This window comes from Atractosteus spatula, chromosome 12 (assembly GCF_055471065.1).
Source record: "Atractosteus spatula isolate fAtrSpa1 chromosome 12, fAtrSpa1.hap1, whole genome shotgun sequence".
In the NCBI taxonomy this organism is placed as follows: domain Eukaryota; kingdom Metazoa; phylum Chordata; class Actinopteri; order Semionotiformes; family Lepisosteidae; genus Atractosteus; species Atractosteus spatula.
Window position 1 is genome coordinate 42,014,768 of NC_142717.1, and position 24,056 is coordinate 42,038,823.

Below are 24,056 nucleotides of genomic sequence, written 5' to 3' on the forward strand. Positions count from 1 at the left end.
TCCTGAAAATAATATTTAAATTTGAATGTATCATCTTTTTCACTTCATCAATGATATTGTCAATTGAAAAATGAATTTAGCGTAGTTTTATCAACGCTTATCAATGCTTTTTTAAATAGCTGATCAAACCGGACATTCAGTTAAAACTTAGAAGAAACAAAAAACTTTAAACATCCCAATTTAGTTTATTGCTGCTCCTAACATTTTGAACAGTTACGTACGTTGAAAGCCGTAAGATGCAAGTAATTCATAAGAAACACAGAAAAAAATAAATGTTTAAATCGTAACAATCATTCAGTGTCACATAAAAAATTAAAGAAATTCAAGTAAAAGGTATTCCATTCAATCTGATCTTTATATTGCCGGCTTTTTATGGAGAAATTAAGACTTTGAGAGGATCCCTTTCGCGGACTGACATTCCACTGACGATTCGTGGCGCCGTGTCCGTACAGTCTGTCAGTGCTCTCGCCGCTTGTATCTGATGATGGGGTTGTGGGGCGTGTGGATCATCGTTGTGTAGTTCACCGTTGGGAAGTAGCCATCCACAAGTTCGAAGTCATACAGCCGGAGCATGGTGGACCAGATCGTCTTGATCTGAGCGTAAGCGAAGTTCTCCCCGATGCATCGGTGACGGCCTAGAGCAATCCAGCACGAGGACATTACACGTCAAACAAGCATCCAAACCGCAGAACTTAAACTTGATTATTTTACCGAATTCCAACACTTGAAACATAGTGAGAAAGTATTCTAGAGTACTATTGCAGTCTAGTATTTTAAATACTACAAGTATTCTAGTTTTGGAATTGGAAGCCTTATTTTAGTGCCCTGTTATTTCGTATAGAATAGAGTGAGAACCTGTTATGAGGGGTATGTTGTTAATGTTTAGCGTCTTTTATAATGACATAAAAAAATGTTTCTGTCCCATATTTATCAGCTCCAGACGTACCTGCTCCAAATGGCACATATGCAAACTTCTCCCCAGCTGCTGGGTTGTCCTGCAGGTAGCGATCAGGATTAAAGTCCAGCCTCTCCACCCAGCTGTCGTGTAGTCTGTGGTTTACAGTGGGGGACACACATACTTGGTGGCCAGCAGGAATGGTATAGCCTGCAACCTTCTACAAACAGACGTGCGAAGAAAAGACAACTTTAGCACCATTATGTTACAGTACCACATCCTTTTCAATTATTTCTGCCAGTCTTTTCAGAATTAATAACATACTGTGATTTTCTTCTTAAACTGAGAACAGGAGGCATTTCAACACATAAAGGGTAGTGGGAGTATGGAACAAGCTACCCAGCTTGTGGAGCTGATATTCTGGCTTTGCCTGCAAGGACAACCTTGGATCAATTAACTACTCCAGTTTACCAAACACGTTCAACGGGCCTTTCGTGTGTTTTAATTCAATAAAATTATAATGTTTTTAATTCTAATCCATTAGTTCCATCACATGTTTTCATTTTTTTATGGAAAAAGAAAAAAAACAGATAAAACAAGAAACATTAACTGGCCAAGCAGTACATTGGCAGATCATTTACTCCAGACATTTTTCATTGGGCTTGTTTGCGCTTGCTATTCTGTAGCTATAAATAAAAACTATACGTTTTTAATTCATACCTATTAATTTATCAGTTTAGAAAGGTTATTTCCCTGTCGCAGTTTGCCAAATGAGTCAATTTTGTTTACTCCACCCTCCACAATTAAAAAACTGTAGTTATCTTAACTCCAGGTCGATCTCTTTTATACTCGTGATCTTGAAATACAACAAAGAAATCCAAATTAATCTTTGTATTCAAAATTAATCTTTGTGGCAAAACAATTGTTAACCTTATTAAAAAGTACAAAACATCGCCCCTGCAGATTTGGACTGAATGGGCACAATTTAGCTGTGGTACATCCACACCTGGAGGGAAGATCAGTGGGCTTCCCACATGATGTGCATTTTCTGGTTAAGACGTGATGATATATTTTCATGCCACTACACCACGCCCCCTAACACCTTCTCTTTCTAAAACATTTTTTTAAATCAGATGGTAATGATGACTTTTCTGCTAGTGTATCAAGATGATTGTCCAGTCCTCCCTTTGACTTTCTATGCCCCTGGTGCCTCAGATTCGCTTCTTCTCAGTTACAATCCGACCTCAAACATCGGACACCGACCTGAGGGCTCCTTGCCATTCTCATCATCGTCATGATTGGGGGCCGAAGTCTTAAAGTTTCTTTCAAACAGCGGTCCAGTAGGTTCAAGTCCTTCAGCTGGTTAACAAAAGACAAAGGCAATTAGCAATTCAGCCAGAACAGGTGGCTGTATCCTGCAGCCTTTCGGATTCGAACTGCTTTGTACAAGTCAGGCTCACAGGTCTCCGCAAGCAACGGGCGCAAGGCAGGGTCCACCCTGGACAGGTCGCAGGGCAGACACACACTCACATTAGGGCCAATTCTCCCAGAAGCCTATTAACCTACCAGTATGTCTTTAGTAGTTTATCAATTTGTCCACCCCTGACACCACAGGTTGTAAGGAGGCACAAAGCGTCAGAACACCTGTATTGTAGTTTTTTGGGATTGTCTGTGAAGGGTGCGCTCGCTTTTGGTAATTCTGCTTCCTTCTGTGATTTTTCAGATACCTAAAACGCTTCCACGCTGCACTGTATACTTACAGCACAAACACACCACTGCAGACTAGAGCAAGTGGATCATTAAATGGATTTAGAATGAAGCACAATCATCTGAACACATTAAAGTCAAATATAAAAACTGCCAACAAACGATTCTGTTATTGTTAATACATGAACATTATGCCGATAATGGATGGCCAATATACAGCAGGCTCACACTGTCCCCTATTAATCGGTAACACAGCGTGTGCAAAACTAGTGGCTTGATGTCTATGCTTGGATAGGTGGGAGGTGTCCTTTTAACAGTTTTTCACTGAATTTGAAACATGATGCACCTCCCTGTATTAGATCAAATAACGTTTAAAATACGAAAAAAAGTGAAAAATCTTTAAGTGTGGCAGTCGTCGTGCTCAGACCAGCTGCAAAAGGTTCTTTCTTAACATGAAGCATCAAGGAGATGCATGTATCATACGCAAGCTCACTCTTTGCACACTATACGTCTGCGTCCAGCAGACAAGCAGAGCCCACCTGGTCGTACTGCAGGGAAGGCAGGTCCTCTCCACACACAGCCTTCTGCTCAGCGTAGCAGCGTTCCTGCAGTGCCCGGTCTCTGGCCAGGAAAAAGCCCAGCCAGGCACTGGTGGTGGAGGAGGTGTGCTGTCCTGCCAGGAGCAGCCCGATCAACATCCCCGCTATCTCGTCGTCTGTCAAGGCCCGGCCATCCCTGCAGAGTCACAAGGGGGGTCAGAGGTTTCACCATGCAACAAAACAACACTGAATCTGTTACCTTCCTGATTTCCAGGAATACAAGGCACAGAATCCTGGATTGCCCTCCTTTACAAGAAATAATAGACGAGTATACAGAAATGAGTTTAGGACAACTGGGAAATCATTTTTACAATGAATATGTCCAACTAGATTTCTCTTAAATATGGCCTGATGCCCATACCCACAGATGAGTTTAGATTATTTTTTTCAAAATAAGGTGGCCCAGTCTACTCTTTCTACGCTAAACCTATACATGGCTTTCATGAAAACGCAGAAAACTTTTATATTTATTTCTGCAGACAACCAAATGATATTTTTCAGCAATCTGTCCTGATTCTAACAGAAACTCTGATCTTAAGTGACCTTTAACTAGAATGACAAGCGCTCAACAATCTGAGCTGAGAAGCAGTAAAAGAAAACAAGAATAGCAAGTGAACTTCAATAAGTAGTTATTTTTTTGATAACGCACGTTATCAGGCTTGAAGAAATGTCCTGCACTGAGAGACTTAAAGAACCGAACCTTTTTAGCCTTGAACAGAGAAGACTACGAGCTTAAGTACTCAAAGGACTCAAATTCCTCTAAGTCCCAGTCACAGTCAAACCAGAAGACTTCCTCACTTTCAACAGTGCGGACTATGGAGAAGGACATTTAAACCTAGGAACAGGAGGCACTTATTCACATATACTGTAGTGTCTGCAACAAGCTACCCAGCCATGTTGTCAAAGCTTCTTTCAAGCAATGAGATCCTAAGACCAGTCTATGATCACTAACCAAGTGAGCTCGAAGAGTCGGATGGCCTCCTGCTGTCTATAACCCTTCTCAAGAAACGACTGCATGACAAGACGACAATGTCTGGAGTCTTACTTATATGTAGCGTCCATGAGCGTCTGCAGCATGTCATCCTCTCTCGCGCCGGACTCCTTGCGTTTCTGAATGACCTTGTAAAAGATGCTTTTGATCTCCCTGTGAGCTCTGTCCCTGCGCCTTCAAACAAAAATTTCAAATGCAAATTACTGTTAGTGGAGCAGCTTGAATCAGTCTGAAATACTCTAAAAGCCATACCTGTACCTTGTAGAAGAGTTTTGCTGTAAATCTTGGACCGGCTACAAAGGATGTGTAGACGTCTGTATTTTTTCTGTTGTCCTATTTACAGAACGCAATTGGCCAGTGTATAAATAGAGCAAAAAGGCTGTGGCCATGCTTTGGCATTGGGTGTGCTCCCTGTCATACGGAGTCTGTAACTGGTCAGCAGTGATCCCAGGTTGACTGCATCTGCATGGATATCTGGCCTGCCGGTGCTTCTAAATCATCTTAATGTTTGAATCATTTAAACAAAATAACATTTAACCTGTCATTTCAATGAAATACCACTCTCAACAATGTTTTCATATCTAATGCGGTATTTGAAAAAAGCCCTCAGTTTGCACGGCCTGGTAATGATCACGCCCAGTGTTCGCAAGCCAGCAGTGTGTAAGAGCCACACTCACGCCCGGTCCCACCTGAAGCTTGGCAGGGGGAGCCAGCCTGGCAGCAGCCAGGCGGCGTGAGTGAAGCCCCCGTCCAGATCTGCGTACAGCTGGGCCACCTTCTCATCCAGCATGGCGCGGATCTCCTTCCCGTGCAGGCAGCGGCTGGCCGTCAGGATGATGAGCTCAGAAAGAGCCTCGAACAGGTCTGAGCAGAGGGGAGCGAGAGAGAGAAAGTGAGCCGTACGGATTTAGTATGAGCTGTGGCCAGTCGAGGCTCAGGAGCCGCAGAGTCAATGTTGGTAGCTGACCTCTAGCAGAATGGACATGCAGTAATCAGACCAGAGCACACCTTGAACTAGACTAGAAACTACAGACTCTTCTGCTGTTCTAATCCATCTTGTATTAAAGCCAAGGAGCTGCTAGATATACAAGCAGGTGTACAAAATATTAATATAATCACATGAAATTCTGAACAGCTTGTGCAATAGAAATGGAAGCATCTATCTGAATGCTATAGTCAGGGCTCATATATCTCTGCGGCTCAACCCACACCATTTAAGTGCAGTTTCTTCTGCAAAGCATCTTACTTTTTTCTCCACGGTCTCCCCAGCGTGTGAAATAATCCTTGGTCTCCTCTTCGATCACGTGAACATGATTTCTAAACTGAGCAATGTTCAGTCCTGTCTTCAACATTTTCTTCTGCTCCAGAAAGATCTGCAAGAGCGGATTCATATTCCTTGATCAGAACATGAGTGCACCTTCTTTGAGGTGGAGCAAAAGAATCACAAGTTTTTTTTTATTTTCTATTTTTAATATTTAGCTCATTTATGGCTTGTAAATGAATATCCATAGAATGAGTAAAATTATGTGTATGTCAACCTAACTGCTGCTTGTTTAAAATTATTAGGAAAACACAGTTAATGCAAAAAAAAACTTTAAACCTGGAGCTACAGGACCTTAGGTCCACTCCTATTATACTGTAAAGGATGGACAATGAGGGGAGGGTAGTCTCTGTGTCACTGTCCATGGTGCTGATCTTCACAGCATAAGTAAAACTACAAGGAGCTCTTAGCCATAAAGTAGGAAATCCCTTTTCCAAGTGCTTTTCGTTTCAAGCAAATTCCCATGCTTGCTCTTACAGGGTTCGGGACATCATAAGCCACTCCTTTGCCGAAGACCGGCGTCGTGAGGCGGGAGTACACATCCTCGGCATTGAGGTCTTCGTTTTTGCTGTTGAAGAGCAGGCTGGCCGCATCACTTCCTATCAGGTATGTAAATGTCTTGCCCACCATCGTGAAGCTGAAAACGGGCCCATACTGTGAAAAGAAAAATGTACTTTAAAAAGCAAGCCCATGAACCGTTACCTCTCTCTGATCCGGCTTTCCTACCATATTTACATCGCCAGCTATAAAGAAGGTATTTAGTTTATTAATATAAGTATATGTCTTTCATTTTTTTACAGAGCAAATGAGCAGCAATTGCTTTCTGACATTTCAGCTTTACCTTACTGTATATCTTCGAGGAAACAATCTGTGACAGAAGTTTAAATTCTTTCTAAAACTTTTACTAAATAACAAAACAATTTATGGAAACAGTCCTACATCTTAAAGCAGTAAGTAAATGATATTTGCTGGATTTGCTATCAAATTCAATTCAGTTTATTTTATATAGCGCCTTTCACAACAAGGCTGCTCCTAGGCGCTTAACAATGCAAGTGACCATACAAATCCCAGGTGAGACACTGTTGTTGTTCTCTTGAGAAAGACACTTCCCCAAGACTGGTCCAGACTAATAATCTATACGTTATCTGTAAACAATTCATAGATGGATGCAAATGTAAGTTGCTTTGAATAAAAACATCAGCCAAATAAATTAGCTTAGCCAAAGTGTAATGGTCTACTGTAGAGCACAGCAGTAAATAGTCCTATTCCCTAGCTTGTGTGTATTTTTCTCAGTAGGACGGCAGCCTTACCTTTTCATATGCATTTTCTAGAAATTGAATGGGACTTTTCCCAAATGCTACTGCATGGCCCAGAAAAGGAATGCTTGATTGGATATATGGAGGGCATTTCTGCTGGAAAAGAATAAAATACTTTTTTTTTAAATCACAACAAAGTAATATAACATCTTAAATAAACCCTGTGGCAAAACCTAAAAAAACGTAAATATACTTACCAGTTATATATATATTTTTTGCTTTACTGTCTGTAAAACATATATCCTCAAAACGCAACAAAAATAGGTTGCACTTTATGCTTCCCACACCTTGTATGTCCCTTCTTTCTTGAGAAAGGTTAAAATCAGCAAGTTACCAGTTTCTCAAGGCTGTAGTTCACCACACCTCTTTTTTGCATGTTCTTGTTGTGCTCCAAGCCATGAGACTTGATGCCCCATTTCTTCTCCAGCTAAGAAGAACCTGAAAGAGCCTGACTGTCCACAGCTGGCCAACATGGCCGCCCCCCGGGGCAGTCAATGGAGCAGCCTGTGAAAACTGAGCAGGCGAAGACATTCCAAGTCTCAGCAATGCCAGAAAACTGTCCAGCACCGCTTGGAGCTGTCGTCTCCAAATTGTACGTCTCTGAAAAGCGACATGGGCAAGCTGGGAGATACTATAGATCCAGATGGTGTAATAAGATCACTTCATTGGCCATATACAATTTCTTGCATTAGGAATTTGCCTTTTCACATACCCCAACTTGTTCTCCACGACACACACAGACAGGGAGAGAACCTTGGGGTAAGAGCGCAGGGTCAGCCATTTATACGGCACCTGGAGCAGTTGGGGTGAAGGGCCTTGCTCAGGGGGCCGCGGGATACGAACCGGCAACCTTCCAGCCACAGGCGCAGATCCTGAGCCACAGAGCCACCAATGTAATGCCTACATAGCGAGTCTGCCAGAGCGAACTGAATGTGAGGGATTTCAGGTTCTTGAAGGGTTCCAAATCTGGAACAGCGAGACTTTATTGTGGAAAGAGCAGACAGGATATATAGAGAGAGAGTCCTTCTGGAGACTGCTTCAGGCCCCAGGTGTTTACTTTCTAACTTCTCTGCTGCACAGGCAGCCAGCTCCTTGTGAAAGTAAGCAGGCAGTCGGACCGTGTTTGCTAGGTTATAGACTGGGTTCGCTAGGGTACAGAAACTGTGCGGTATCTGTCAGGATCACGACCCAGCGACAGCCCAGCGACAGCCCCCGCAGGCTGGTGTCCAGTACTGTTTGCTGTGTCGCTCAGTTTTTCCCAGCTGCTCAGTTTGAAAAGACAGTCTATTCTGGGTGATAGCATACACTTTCCGGGTATTTGTGATCAATATCACTGTGCTTGTAGGGTGTCATTGCCACTCTCAGTGCCTTTGATCTTTGTTATCCTCAAGTTGTTTTGAAAGCCCCTTAGTCTTCATGGTTGAATCACTGCTTGAAATCCACTACCTGACCGTGGGACATTTCAGAGGCAGCTGGGTTTATTCTGAAATCAGGTAAACCACTACTATCACACACAGGTGCCCTGGGACTAATTGGATGACTTGCCAAAAAAATTGTGCACTTTTACTACTTTAGCATTACCATACCAAAGAAGGGTGAATACTTTTGAAATCAACATATTTTATTTTCAATTTATTTAGCTGATTCTTCATTTCTTTCACCCTTATGAGAGTTCAGTGTAAACTGAAGTTTTTATTTTTTAATTTTTAAGTTAAAAACACCTATACATCGCAGTAATTCAGCAAAATGGAATGGCACTGATAGGGGGAGTACTTTTGCACGACACTGAATACCCATAGTTGTATATTCATAGTTGTATACTTGCGTATATATATATAACTGTGTATTGACCAGGTTAATACAAATCTTTATTTGTATTTAAATTAAGCTAATATCTCACTCTAGTATCGTTCATTTACAGGCAAAGGTCAGTACGTTGGATATATTGGTTGGTCAGAATTCTGCATTGATTTGTTCATGTGGAATATAACAGGATTTATCCATTATTTCATTATTGTTATTAAATGAAATTAAATTACATTTAAATTAATAACAAATTCAAACCACGAAGTAATAACGAGCACATCTACTTTATAACTAAACGTAAATTCATACATACCTCGTCTTTGTCCGGTGCCTGTAACTGCTTGAACACCAGCTTTGAGACGTAGCCCAGGCTCAGGATAGACGCTGTGGTAACCAAGACCATAGACGTCAAATTGTCACCCATCCTCCCCACCGCATTCTCGATCAGAGAGCTGCCAGCCTCGAATAACGACTGTGACATCTTCTGTGCGCGTTTCAGTGCCCGGTTTACTGCAACCTGCAGCAAACTAGTAAGCTAGAAACGAACTTTATTTTCTCCTACAAACTTTTTGCACCAATATCCAGTTATAAACTGTATTATTCTATTAGGTCGGTCAAGTGCAAGGTTTTAACGGGCTATCCTACATGCAAAACCTACTTCCCTTTGCGTGGCAGTAATACCAGCAAGCAAAACCAACATATCTTTCTGGCAGCGTTAAATCGTGCAGATATCATGAAGCCCAAAAAATATCCTAGACTCGCAGCTGCGTCGAGTAGGGAACGTTTTTCTTTAGGGCGGCTTGATATCTCTACCGAATAGCTTCATGTTCTGCATCTGCAGCTTCGCGCCGTGATTGGGTGACGCGGCCTGAACTGATGTCTGGCTATATGATGTCATAGGCTGGTCTCCTGAACTGGCTACACCAGGGAAGCGCTGCATTGGCTGCCGGTGAAACACAGGGCTGTAACGGGAGGGGTACTGTGTACGGTATACTGTAGGCTGCTTCAGAGGAAGGTTGCCGGTTTGTATCCCGCGGCTGGCAGAGGAATCCTACTCCGTTGTGCCCCTGAGCAAGACCCTTCACCCCAACTGCTCCAGGCGCCGTATAAATGGCTGACCCTGCGCTCTTACCCCAGGCTTCTCTCCCTGTCTGTGTGTCTCATGGAGAGCAGGCTGGGGTCTGCGAAAAGACGAATTCCTAATGCAAGAAATTGTATATGGCCAATGGAGTGATCCGATCTTGTCTACATAGTTCACGCTGTATGAAGGGCACAGTGAAGTAGATGTTTTCAGTGTAGTCATGAAGCTGTTTTATTTCCATCTATACAATATTTAATACAAAATCATTGCACTAAATATTTTTTAAAGATTCGCAATTGCATGGGTAATTTTAAACGTATGTAGCTACAGTATAGCTACATGACAAGATAATGTTAAGTGAAATACAATTGAGGTTTATTGAAGAGCTCCCCTATGTGTGAAACACAGATTGCATTGTTTGTATCGGGAAAGTCAGATCTGTATGTTGTGAATCCTTTTAAAAAATGCCATGTATTAAACGTCAGTCATATCAATATTTCTGGCACCTTGGCGTTTAGGATCAGTGAGTAAGATTTTATTCTCTCCTTAAGAATCTACAGCAGGGTTGCATTTTGTGTTCATCTCGTAGTTGTATTTGTTTCTTCGTAGTTTAGATCAGTATCTACCGCCTGCGAAATAATTCGAAAGTTGACATATTTTTAAAATCCAAGATCTCTGATAAAACATCCATTTTGATTTACATTACATAACGTGTTAATTTTTTAAGCTTATTTGAAATTATTTCAACACTACTTTGCATCTATATTAATCATACAACCATAGTGCGAATTACGGGGGAGCTTAGCTCCCCTGAAGAGACCATTTGCGAAATTGGTGGTGGTGGGGGGGAGGGTCTCTAAAATATGGAAACTGTCAATTAAAAAAAATCCTATTTATATGTGTCACTTTTTTCCGGTATAGACTACATTGGCGTTTCTGTTTTGAGCGTGCTGTTGCCATAGAAATGGAGAAGCAATTGAATACTATTACCGATCAAGGCCTGCTGGCGCTGTTGCAGAAGCAGGCAACGTTTCTTTTCACATGACAAACGGACGAGTTTACCAGTCACTCCTGGTAACGTCTTTTCAACAAAAAGGCGCATAGTGAATTTGCACAGAAGATTTCCAATGACATTCAGTTTTCTATATATATATCTCTGAAAGGTGGCAGTAATGCCCAAGAGAAAACAGGGAACTTTACTTGTTAATTTTGGGTTCACCAAACAACCAAAACCGGGCGATGTGACCTGCTGCTAGCAGTTTAGCCGCTGACCCGCCTGCCTGGCCTACCCCTCCGACTAGGTCCACCAACAGCGCCAGCTCCCCAGAGGAAGAGGCTGGTCCCTCCGTGACCCCAGTCGGCACCGATGGCCAGGGTGGGAAAAACGTAACCCGTGACTTTTCGTTAAGAATGGAAAGTTGGGATGCACAGTGTGCAGAGATGCAATGAGTCTACTGCGGTCAGAAAAAGCACTTGGCGTGCATTTATCTGAGGAGTGGATTAGTGGAGGAGATGTAAGTAGCCCTTTGCAGAACCAGCTGCGGAAAAAATATATAGCTGACGGATGGCAGAGACGCGGGATCACTTTACGGTTGTCCGAGAGGGAGCCTTAGTAACGTGGGTTTTGATTATGAGTTTTTGAGGAAATATCTCATCAGCATAGCCACTGACGGGGGCTGCGGTGCTCACTGGCAAATCCTCTGGACTGATTGCTAGGCTAAAACGTGACTTTCCTGAAGTGCAGTCCATACACTGTCTGGCACATCGCCTTGAACTGGCAGTCCAAGAAGTGGCTGGGTGTAACCACTTTGAATTCTTTATCGCAAAACTATACTCACTTTATCACCAATTGACTAAGAACGCTCAAATGCTCGAGAAAGCATTGAAAATTGTCCAGATTTTTAATATTAGATGGGTGGCAAACAGTTTTAATACTGTAAAAGCAGTATGGAAAGATTTCCCTGCATTAGCACACCATTTTAAAACAGCAAGCAAGGATGCATCACGCAGTGCCACTGAGAGACAGAACCACAAGGGACTACACAAACACCTCACTAACTCCTCATCTGTTGCTGATTTGGCATCTATGAAAGACGCTCTCCGTGAGCTGCTGGGCCTCTCCCTGAAACTCCAAAAAAAGACACACGACTCTGGTGGACTCCAGTTGCCACATTCAGCAGACCTTTGATATCTTGACAGCCAGGAGAGACACCGGGGGTCAATGCGCAGTGAAGGCTGAGCAGCGCTCGTCACTGGACATGTTTAAAGATGTTGACATCTCAGAGGGTACAGGAAAGATAAACCGGCTCCAGTTCTATCAGTTCCTGAATCTGAATTAGTCCAGATGCTGAAACCGCTGGATAAGGGCTTCTGGCCACTGGATCGGGATGTCTTAATTCTTTACGGGGAAGGTGAAGTTGGCGCGCTGGCTAAAGCACTGGGCGAACCCGTCAGAGAGGCAGTGGGGGAATTCGGCGACTGGAAGTTAAAAGGCAAGGCATCAGGACAGACGCTAGGAAAACCTTCTACAGCCGGCCGGACGTGCCTCGCCACCTCAGCCGACTGCGAGCGGGGGTTCTCTGCCCTGAGCGACGCTAAGAGAAAATGAAGCCTCTCCTCACTTCTTTTTTTTTATCTGAATGGACCTCCTTTGGAGAGATTCCATCCTGTGCCTTTTGTATCATCTTGGAGTAAAGCAGGCCACCGCTCGTCCACTTCATGGGCAACAGGACGGACCCCACAGACAGCTGAGCCCAGACCTCTGTGGTCACTTCTATTCTGGGGTAAGAGTAACTCCTGTTAAATTATAACTATATAATCCAATGCTCACTTTGACTTGCCTTTCACGCGTGATGTGTACTCCCCTCCCAACCAGGGGTGAGCTCCCCCTAATGGCAAGATGGTATCCGCACCCTGCATACAACACAATATGCAATAGCCTTTTATATTTCAAGAAATGCTTTATTAAAACCATACAATCGCAATTAGTACCATCGTTAATGCAATATTAAAAATCTAATGAATAAAAAGGCAGCTGTAAATTCTTAAATGAGAAATATTGGAACGGATCTGACAAAAGTGTCATTTAAATGGTAAGTAAAGATTTCTGTTCCAAAATATCAAGTATCAAGTATCAATATCAAAATATCAAATATCAAGCGTTAATAGGAGACAAGTATCGCTATATTGCTGTCATCCTGAAAGGAGAGTAAGACTTATTCTGTTCTTAAATAGTAGGGTTGAATTTTTTTTTCCATTCAGCATCTGGCACCTGTTAAATAATGTGAAATTAATAATAATAATAACAACAATAATAATATTAAGTAGTAATAAGTGCTGAAATAATTTGTTATTATTATGTTTTTTATGGTATTGTGTATTTTTTGGGGGGAAGTTATGAAGTTCAAGTCTTTTTTTAGCGTATGGTTCTTGGTCACTCTTCTTTCTCTGGGGCTGTTGTCCAGGTCCTCCATGAGTCCCCCTGTTGCAGTTGGTGGGGGGGGGGAGTCTCATTCGTGTGTTTTCTTCCCACCAGGGCCAGACCGTCGTCTCAGTGCCTCACAGGAGGTCAGGTGGGCTTCTGCCCTCTGCTGTTTAATGCCTTGACGGGTCATGTCTTCGCTCTCTGGTTCTGGATGTACCGAGCTCCACTGTTTCCTCCTTGCACACCTGCGAATGCTGCACTAGATCTCCTGTCAGCTGGTCTGGCTGTCCATGGTCCACAGTCCCTCCCTGACTGCCTGTGTGCGGTGTGGGTGGGAGGGAGAGCCTGGGAGCAGGGGGTGACCTGGACCATCGCCGCCCTCTGCCCTTCATCTGACTGTTCCAGAAAACTAACGTCGGGATGAATCCGGTGGGGCCCCACTCTGCGTCTGAACCCCACTCTGCGTCTGAACTTCGCTGCTGCCCCCAAGCTGGAGACGTGACCTCTTGCTTCCTGAAAGTCACTGCGCTCCTGTTTGTCGCTATCCCCCTGTGAGCTGCATTGGAGTGGCTTTCTGGGGGCGAAGACACATGCTCCGCAGCTCCCTGCTCCCCGGCGCAGGCTGTGGGGCCAGAGGCCGGACCTGTCCAGCCCCCGTGCGGAGGCCTGCAGTCAGTATGAGGAGCTCAGGTGACACTTTAGCTGCTGTGCTCATTCGTTCCTGCAGCACTTTCTCCTCCTTGCCAGTTTTGTTTGTCTCTCTTTCCATCTTGTTCCACATTGGCAGGTGTTTTGTCGGGTGGGAGAGCTGCTGGCATTTCTACCACTAAATCATTCTGTTCCTTTGTGCTGTGAGTTCTCCTTCTCCTCTCTTGTGTCCGGGGCTCAGAGGAAAGTGAAGGACTCTGTCTGCCTCCGTCTGGGGTACTTGGCCTCCCCTTGGAAGTCTGTGGGGATATCGAGTCGCCACAGACATTTCTCCCTCCTGCCTCTGCTGCCATCTCTTTCTTTTTCTGGACCTGCGGCTGCACAGCAGAGCGTCAGAGGGGCTGGGTGTGCTTCTCTCTGTGTCTGCTCCACAGGAAGCCTCTTCTCCCAGGAAGATGGCACCAGTGTTGTTGTCCTCTGTTTGCGCCCTGCTCTATATCTCCTGTGGGTGAAGAAACAGTGTGTCAGGAACAGGGCTCTGTGAATGTCCAGTAGTGCAGAGTGTTCTCTGTGTCTGTAATTCGGGCAGCACCAGGGGTTCAGTGCTGTGTAGTGTCACCTTCTCAGCGTCTTGTGACACTCTGCTCTCACCTTTGTCATTTTTGTGAGAAACATCATTTTTTTCTGTTGCCGGATTGTGTATTTTTTCTCTCTCATACTCTCCACTGGTACCATTTTCACTATATTGCTTATTTTCTGTCATGCCCTCTGCAGCCAGAGGGCACTCCTACTCTGTCCTGTCCCTTGTTTCCTGTGCTTTGCTGTCCTTCCGGTGTCTCTCTCTCTGGGGCTATATATTTCCGGGTCACTCATTCCTCTTCACTCAGTATTGACGTTCGGATGTCCTGAGACACGCCTAGCACCAGGTCGCCCCACATCCGCTGCCTGGGGGCATTGGTTTCTATACGACTCCTGAACTACTGAGCCTGGGCTTATCCCCCGTTCCGCCGCTACGCATAGGGGTCTTTTTCCGCTCTCCTGCCTCTCCACGGTTCGACTCTTCCGACATCTGTGACATTTTCTTTGTTTTGTGTTTCAGTGTTAAGTATGGCACCCACCTCTTTTTCATCTTGCTTGTCTCCCTCTTCGTTCTCGGGCTCGAGTCTCTTTTGTGTTTCTGTAGTCTTTAGCCCTCCCTGTCCCAGGGCTGTGGAGTGTGGCCCTCCTGTCCTCTCAGGTCAGCGGGGGTCTCTGTCAGCTGCAGAGCTGTGTGGGTCTACAGGGGTAGTCAGAGGGGCTGGGTGTGCTTCTCTCTGTGTCTGCTCCACAGGAAGCCTCTTCTCCCGGGAAGATGGCACCAGTGTTGTTGTCCTCTGTTTGCACCCTGCTCTGTATTCACCTGTGGGTGAAGAGGCAGTGTGTCAGGCACAGGGCTCTGTGAAGCTGCAGTAGAGCAGAGTGTTCTCTGTGTCTGTGATTCGGGCAGCACCAGGGGCTCAGTGCTGTGTAGTGTCACGTTCTCAGCGTGACCTTCTCTTGTGACACTCTGCTCTCAACTTCGTCATTATTGAAACAACTATCATCATCTTTTCCTGGCTGATTCTTTATTTTCTCTCTCTCTTTTTCTGGTACTGTTTTCACTATATTGCTTATTTTCTTTGTTTTGTGTTTCAGTGTTAATTAAAAAACGGATAGTTCCGGTCCTGAAATCTGATTGGCTGACACGCTTTCGAAGCCTTGCTATATTCGCTGATATACGCACACCCCGGAAGGAATTTTAACTTTTTACTGTGTGATAAAGAAATATCAATGCGCTGACCGATAAATTACGGTCAATCAAATCAATTGCATAGGCTTTTAAAAATTAGTTCTTAGCGTAGATAAGAAAGCTTGGGTTCTCAGGTATTTGATACATGTATCTTCTCCTGCTGCCTTTGTTGTGCTCTTGAGGATCCTTGTGACTTTTTGAGCTCTCGTTGAATGATAGTGTTGCATAGTTTAAATCACTCTCATTCTTAGAAATTATCAAACTCTTAGTTAAAAGCAAGGGAGATTATGTCTGTTATAGTTACGGCGTTACTGGAAACCCAATTTTAATGACAAAGCGCTGGAGTGATATCCTGACAGACACCGAGACCCGCACCAGTGGGAGCAGTCCCGCAGCGAAAAAGTAAATGCCTGACGAACTAGTCTACAATCAATGGAAATGTTCAAATAAATGTACTAAAGAAATAAACAAAAAACAAGTCATTTATTCCTTTATCATATTGGCTAGCTAATGTCCTCTCTTTGCTAGTTAATGTTACTTATGGCTGTGAGGGACTACTGTATATTCTCAGACGAAGGAACATAAACAGCTTAATTTTCATGTTAAATAATTTTTTAATTAAAATTAATTCTATACAGCAATCGCATATTTGGGGACCGTTTTATAAAAGCAGTTAGGCACTCTAGGCCTGTGCTATATCGTGAATATAGTCACAGTTAAAAGGGTTGCTGGCCCGACGCGAACAACGCCTTTTAACTGTGACTATATTCATGATATAGCACGGCCTCTCGTGCCTTATTGCTTAAGTATGGCACCCACCTCTTTTTCCTCTGTGTTCAGTTCGTCTTGCTTGTCTCCCTCTTCGTTCTCGGGCTCGAGTCTCTTTTGTGTTTCTGTAGTCTTTAGCCCTCCCTGTCCCAGGGCTCTGGAGGGCATGCAGGGGGCTGCATCAGTGTGGCCCTCCTGTCCTCTCAGGTCAGCAGGGGTCTCTGTGTCGGCTGCAGAGCTGTGTGGGTCTACAGGGGTCTGAACCTGCAGCTGCACAGCAGGGGCGTCAGAGGGGCTGGGTGTGCTTCTCTCTGTGTCTGCTCCACAGGAAGCCTCTTCTCCCGAAGAGAGAAGATGGCACCAGTGTTATTGTCCTCTGTTTGCGCCCTGCTCTAAATCTCCTCACCGTTGTCAGTTTTGTCACAAACATCATTTTTTCCTGCTGGCTCATTCTTTGTTTTTTCAGTCTCATCCTCACCCCTGGCACCATTTTCACCATGCTGCCCTTTTTTGTCTTTAGGTCTTTCATTTTTATCTGTAGGTTCGACCTCCTTCTCCTCGTTTCCCTTGTCCTCATTTTCTTTAGCAGTCCCTTCCTCCTCCCTGTCCTCCAACCCCTTCATTCTTCCTTCTCCTTTTAATTCATTGTCATTGTCATTGTCATTGTCAATGAACTGCTTGTTCGTGGTTTTGCTGATGATCTGTTGGAGTTGTCTCCTCTCCGTCTCCGGGCTGTGGGAGCGCAGCGGGGATGGAACTGCCCTCTAGCTCAGATTCCTGTAGTGGCCCAGGCCTGTTCTGTAGTTCTGTCCCAGATTCTGTAGGGCCTGTGTTCTCTCTTGCTGGCACTGACAGGTTTGGTGTCTCTTGTCTCTGGGTTTTAGCTGATTGAATCTGGGAGGCCTCACAGCAGCTCTCACGAGCTGGGCTGTTGATTGCAGACTCTCTTTTGCCCCCATGTGTTGTTTCTGAAGGCCTGCTCTTGACCCGGGCTCCTCCAGCTCTTCTGTTCCTATTTTGTCTCAGGATCTTGCTGGCCTTCGCCCTTCCTCTCCCTTGCTCTCTTTTTCTCCTCTTCCTCTCCTACTTGCTCCTTCCAGTGATCGAATCGATCATCTGTCTTTTCTGTGTTTCTCTGACAGTCCCATAACTTTCCTTTATGCCTTAGTTGGGATTAACCCCCATTTTCCTTCATGTCAACCAATTTGGTAAGCCTTTTAAAACATGCATGTTCCTGTTTCGGTAGAATTGCAATATATGCACATATCCAGTCGTGCGCAAATCCACATATTGTAACGAATTCGGGTTTCGGTACGGAATGGAGCGGGCATGGGACTCGGGGAATATGGTTGAACACTTGAACTTGAACTTGAACTTGAACTTGAACTGGGAAAGGTACACACACAGGGACAGGGGTTACAGCGGCGCACCTACACTAACACAGACACGAAGGGAAGAGGCTGTCTCCCAGCCTCCGCCCCACTACACTCCCGCAGTCCCGCCCCCAGGCGGCTCTCTCAGCCCGCTTGCCCGCGCATTTATCAAGAAATCTGACAGCTCTGTTATTCTGGCTCTAAATAAAACACTCTTTAGATATAAGTGTGTTGTGATTGATATAATAGAGGTCCACAGTACGGAATTGGTATAATATCTGCAAGATTTTCTCATTTATATAGTTTTCCATCCGTTTAGCCTGCCTCAGTACTTTGTAATGAAGAGCTGCTGGTGGGAAGGAGATGTGTTATAAAACACTGTTTAAGGGAGCAAAATACTGAGCTGTTACTAACGTGTTTCATCCATTAACACCATCTTTCTGGTAGTGCTTATTATTAAACATTTTAAAGATGTATTTAAACTCCTGAACCGTCACGGAGCCGAGTCACATGTTGTCACGCCGCGCCGGCCGCACTCGCGTCATCCTGTTGCCCCTGGCAACGGCGACGCGCCCGCGAGCTGCGCGCCTGTCGCTCGAACTAGATCGGGAGGCCGTTCAGTTCAGCCAAACCGTTTTCAATCAGGCCCCCTGATCTAGATCAATAATCTTGTTAATTAGATGCCCTGTTTAGTTTCTTCAAACCTGCTCGTCGTTGTTCTGGTGTCAGAGCTCCAGTTTCCGTGCGAGCGGTCGCCGCTCTGTGAACGAAAGTTTGTTTTCTGTGCTTCTCTGCGCTACGACACAGCGGTTCCCTTTCCCCCCGTTTTTTACTTTTACCCAGGTTTTATTTTTTTTTATTTTTTTTTGCCCCGTGTTTTCGCCTCTTTTCTTTGTATTTTGATTTTGTAAACTATTTAATCTGCGTTGGCTCGTCAACCTCTCTTCTTTATTTTTCGTCTGGGAGCCTCGCTTAATTTTTTTTTTAACAGTTCATAATGACCCGTCCAGTGACTTTGCCGTTTATCGCCGTTTCCTTATTCTCTAAAACAGCACTAAATCCTGCACCTGGGCTTCGAGCCGCTCTGCTGCCGCCCAACACCCATCTGGAAGTGTTTCAGGCCGATAGCTGTAGTTTGTTGTGAGGCTTTGTGTTCCAAAATTTAAATGACTTACAGACCTTGCTGGGTTTCTGTGGTGTGATCACACAAATCATGCCCAAACCTTGTCCAATTTGAAATTTCAATGAACACACGTGTACTTGTCGTCTTTAATTTTAATCTTTTTCGTTTTAAAAGCTTGGCTGGAATTTTATTTTAAAAACATGTTACATTGCTAGTAATCAGAGAATATAAAATATAATAGAAAATCTGCATATAAAATATACTTTTTTTTTCCTATTTGAAAAAAATGTAATTCCATACCAGTCAAACATCTTTAAAGATACAGCTGTAAGTGCTCACAATGTCAGTTTAGGAAGGGGCTGAGAAAAGTGTCACTCTTAAAGGCACATGAAGTTTTCACTGCGATGAATGTTGGAAACAGTGTGTCGTGTTCGCTGCTGAGGGTCTTCAGAGCCTGATGGCTTGTGAGTATATCCTGAGGGCTTGAACACCCGCAGCAGTGCTGTGCAGACCAGACATGAGCAGAGTCCTCACCAGCTGGGCAGTGACAGCACTGGGCTCCTGGCCGGCTTGCCTGGATGCTCTCCATAGGCTCAGAGCGAGCAGGGCCTTGTCCTTCAGCGGCATCCTGTGCAGAAAGGAACGCACATCCAGCGTTCATTCTCTCTTCATTAGAAGCAGTTTAAAAGCTCGGCTAACAGTTCTAATTACGCCATTTGTATGGAAATAGAAGCAATAAGCGATTTCTGGCACTTGATCTAGTAAAATAATCCTAATAAGAGCCTAGTGTCTAATTGTAATTAAACAGTTCTGCACTGTACTGTAACTCTTCTCACCCTGTGTAACATGTTTTTTTGATCATCAGCGAGCATTTTAGTGAGGTCTGTTGCTGTAGATGTCATGATCATTTTAATGAACATATTGCAAAAACAAACCCTTTTTCCTCGGTGTAGTGCAAGTGACTGTGTTTTGTGTGAGTGGAAAAAGAAACAGTGATGTTGGGACCAATCTAAAAAGCCACAAATACATAGCTTTATTTCTTCCGGTGCTGCCTAGAAATGGTTAAATACCCGTGAGCTTTCACTTAAGGGTGTGTGTATACAATATATGAGCAATGGATAAATTAACACAGAGAAGTAGAAAGAAGAAACAACATGTCAGCTGTTGAGCCTTCCTTGGGCACCTTCATCACACCTGAGGAAGGCTCACCAGCAGGCTCAGATGTAAGATCATTTCTACAGCCCATGGGGCACTAACATTTCCAGTGCCAACCAGAGTTCACGCAGTGGAATCCTAGGATATACAAGCAGTGCCCCCTGGTGTGTGCTCTTAGTATCCATGGGAACCTCTCCTGCTTGGTCCCTTTTATAAGTGAATTAAATTTCATTGCTGCAGTTCTCTCGCCTAAATCACTAATGAAGTCGACCAACTTGTAATTATGCGTAAATGGAAAGAGATATAATATTATGTCCAAACACTCTTACAAAAGAGCTCCTGTACGAGCTCCTTTTCGGTATCCTTAGTTTGTGATTTCATCAGAATAGAATTGCAGTGATAATGTGCTTACCTGTTCAACCCCATAAATAAAACCTGTGTTGTTCCTACCTACCGTCTGTTCTGTCCAGACTTGAGCTCCTCAAGAGGCACTCTGAGCTTTTTGCAGAAGTGTTCCAAGTCCAATTGTGATATATTGTTCGCCACAAATTTGAAGACTTTCTGTAAGAGTTTTTCTGAATAAAAAGACAAAGTGCATGTTTTCCATATCAGCCTTTCTTTCAATTATTGTGATGTTGCACACAACATCAGTCTTTAATCGTCAGAATTCCATTTTGGTTTTCACAGGGAAATGGCTGTCTAACTATTGTGTCTCACTAGTAGTGAAGCCGCAGAACAATAAATAGTGTGTAGTAATTAAAACCCCGAAAAACTATATAAACATTTGATCTAACGTGTCATCAGTGTATCACTATCCTAGATATAATAATATTAATGTTGTTTGGAGTGATAAAGAGATATATGCCTTATGCAAATACATAATGCACTCTAGTGCAAAATAACATGTTCTACTTAGCTGAGTATTTTGTCAGCTCTACTAGTAAATAACACACTGCACCACAGCTCGACCCACCATCTCTCTGAGCTGCACTTCTTAGGTACTGTCCGATGGGATGCAGCCGCTGCCCCTCACAGACTGCTGAGGGTGGCCTAGTCAGAGGGTTCCCCTCCAGCTCCACCTGTCTCAGCGAAGGCAGCTGCCCAATATCACCAGGCAGGGACGTCAGATGATTCCCTAGAAACAGGCTCTAGGGTTAACGTGCTGCTAAAATGAGGATGATGTCATCAAACATAAAAGTGTTTCATCAGAATGCATTACCACCTGCCTGAGGGTACTGATAATGGCCTGGCACTGATACAGTTGTTTAATCTTTCATAATCTAAAATGTTACATTTTTATTTTTGATGGGTTTTTGCAATGTATCTCTATGTAGCATTGTAACACTCAGGTCTTCAGTAATAGCACCTTTCAGCTGAAATACATGAATCGGTGCTTTGGTGCATGATTTAAAAGAATATAAAGTAGGTTTTTCGAACTTCTGCATTCGTTTTGAGGGGCTTTAACTTTATGGGGACATACTGTACCACCTATTTGTTATGAAAAGAGATGTTTTAAATTCCCCACATTTCTGAGAGTCAGACCTCTGAAGCTCATATGCTGTAAGCTCCGGAGAGAAGACATGGCTCTTGGCAGCTTGCTGAGGCAGTTGTTATTGGCTGTCAGCTTGATCAGGTTCTTCAGTTCTCCAACGCTCTCCGGTATCTTCAGAAATCCGTTGTCTGACAAATCCAGTTCTCTGAGATTACACAGATTTGACAGTTCCTCTGGAAGCAAAGTCAGCTAACAAGTAAATAAGAAATAAACACATTATACAAACAACAACACACTTAAGTGATGGAGGACATGGCAGGATATTCCATTTTACAATATAGAGGCTTTACATCAAGCGACAGAACGTCCCTTTGGCGTTGCACTGCTGTACATAAACAAAGAATCCACTGAAAATGACCCCTACAAATCGATTTAATGAAGCTTAACTTAATACCTACAGTAAAAACCAAAAGAGTTCTGACACACTATGCAAATGTAAAACATCCTTCGTATTAAACTGCCTCAACATTTGCTACAATTAGTGGCTGAATCAAATATAAGTCACTAAAGATTGCCTACCTTACCTTTGGACCTTTCTTTTGACAGATTCTAAATTTCTCTAGAGAACTCAAATGACAGGTTTCAACGGGAAAGAAAGTAAAATTGTTGTTGGAAAGATTGAGGTCTTTAAGTTCTTCCAAGTTCCTGATGTCGGAAGGAATATTCCCGATTTGATTTTCCGAGAGGTCAAGGACCTGGAGACTCTTCAGGCAGCACAGTTCTGCAGGGAAAACTTCAAACCTGTTAGACTGGAGGAGGAGGACCTGGATACAGCTCCAAGCATAGGTGCCACTTGGAATGCTGTCTATTCTATTACTGCTCAAATCCAAGTAGACAAGCTTGTGAAGATGGAAGAGGTGAGCTGGGAATGAAGACAGGTTATTTCTGCTCAGCTCCAGATGCTGCAGGCTCTGTATTGCACTAATATCTGCGGGTATTTTAGAGATCATGTTGTTGTTCAGGTTCAGACGCCTCAAAGCAGCTCCAGAGCAGAGGCCGGCTGGAAACCTGTACAGTTGATTACCACTCAGGTCAACAGTGGTCAGGAGAGTGCAGTTACTAATCTCTATAGGAACACAGCTCAGTAGATTCCCTGAAGACTCAAGTAAAGAAAGATTTTTCAGATGGGAGATTCCATCAGGTAAGGACTCCATCTGATTTTTACTGATCAGCAGCTCTCTGAGGTTTGCTAAGGCCCCTAAATGTCTGGGTAGTCTTGCCACTAGGTTCCCATTCACGGCCAGGTGCTGAAGCCTGGTGCAATTGCACAGTTTCTCTGTAACCACACTGATCCTGTTGTTACTGAGCTGCAGCACCCTCAGCTCCTGCAACTTTTCAATCTCATCTGAAACTGTCGTGAGGCGGTTTCCACAAAGCTCGAGTTCCTCCAAGTTAGACAGGCGAAAGAGCTGAACAGGTAAAAAGTTGAGCTTATTGTTGTTCAAAGAAAGTTCTCTCAGATGCCTCAGCTCAGAAATTTGCTTGGGTAAGCTTTCGATCTCATTTTCAGACAGGCTGAGCTTGATTAGCTGAGGGAGGTAACATATGACTGGTGGGAAAGATGTCAACTTGTTGGACTCAATGTTTAAGATGTGAAGGTTTTTCAAGTTTGACATTGACACTGGTAAAGACATGAGTCTGTTTGCTGCAAGGCTGAGAACTTCTAAAGACGTCAGGTCACCAAATAGAGCAGGCAAGCTTTCGAGACTGTTATAACCAGCATAGAGCAGTGCAATATTCGCCAGATGACATATTTCCTCCGGTAGCCATGATACCTGATTATTGCTGATGTCCAAAGTTTTGAGCTGAAATAGTGAGCAGATAGCAGGGGGAACTGTGGTAAGTTTGTTACCTTGTACAGATAAAACTTCCAGATCGGTCAGACTCCCAATTTCTTCAGGCACTATTTTAATATCATTATGGGCTAAAGAGAGTTTTTTCAAACAGTGTTCTTTCATGATTTCACCAGGGAATGCTTTTAGACCTCTTCCATCAAAAGACAGAGAGGCATTCAGAGTGTTCCTAGAATCTTCCTGTAACATCTTCCTCCCTCAGGTCTCAACGTAAGGTTCTCCTGAAAAATGAATATATTAAGGACATTAAGGCATTTCACTTAGTGTGCTCTAACAAATTCAAGAAATGTTGTTGTTGCTTCTACCATCAAACCTATTTTAGTCCACATTATGGTAGCCTGGGACAGCCTACTAAACTGATGCTGTTGAAACTCATAACCTGGCTTCTAGAAAGTCCATTTAAGCACCTGGGATCAATTAGCTCTTTTTTATTCTTTCTTATTTTCTTACATAAAATCCTTATTTCACTGTCACTGCAGTCACGTAACAAATTAATAGTTAAACGTTTCACGTACATTAAAATTCAAACATTTTTTTCAAGTCTTATTCTCACAGAGTAATTGCAGTACTAATATTAAAATTAAAATTAAAGCGCACCACTAACATCAGCAGTGACAAACTTGTTAGTTTAATATTCATTGTTGATAATTTTATTTCAAACGAATGCCTGTATACA

At 43.6% G+C, this 24,056-nt stretch overlaps 2 protein-coding genes across 3 annotated transcripts; both read right to left on the minus strand.

Moving 5' to 3' along the window:
* Positions 1-165: 165 nt before the first annotated feature.
* On the minus strand, positions 166-9,493 carry cyp51a1 (cytochrome P450 family 51 subfamily A member 1). 2 transcript variants are annotated; one of them, XM_088928479.1, is made up of 10 exons: positions 8,949-9,493; positions 6,824-6,925; positions 5,991-6,167; positions 5,439-5,565; positions 4,882-5,056; positions 4,247-4,366; positions 3,142-3,337; positions 2,159-2,254; positions 947-1,115; positions 166-635 (listed from the first exon to the last, which is right to left on the minus strand). In XM_088928479.1, the coding sequence occupies exons 1-10, from the start codon at positions 9,114-9,116 to the stop codon at positions 457-459; spliced, it is 1,509 nt and encodes a 502-aa protein (XP_088784605.1). In that variant the 5' UTR covers positions 9,117-9,493; the 3' UTR covers positions 166-456. The 2 variants fall into 2 exon arrangements, with proteins under 2 accessions (XP_088784605.1, XP_088784606.1); XM_088928480.1 differs by having other exon boundaries at positions 6,824-6,922; positions 8,949-9,414.
* A 9,774-nt stretch (positions 9,494-19,267) lies between these two features.
* On the minus strand, positions 19,268-23,596 carry LOC148823111 (uncharacterized). Its single transcript, XM_088929335.1, has 5 exons — positions 22,052-23,596; positions 21,518-21,716; positions 20,949-21,110; positions 20,430-20,550; positions 19,268-19,448 (listed from the first exon to the last, which is right to left on the minus strand). The coding sequence occupies exons 1-5, from the start codon at positions 23,567-23,569 to the stop codon at positions 19,268-19,270; spliced, it is 2,181 nt and encodes a 726-aa protein (XP_088785461.1). The 5' UTR covers positions 23,570-23,596.
* Positions 23,597-24,056: the final 460 nt, after the last annotated feature.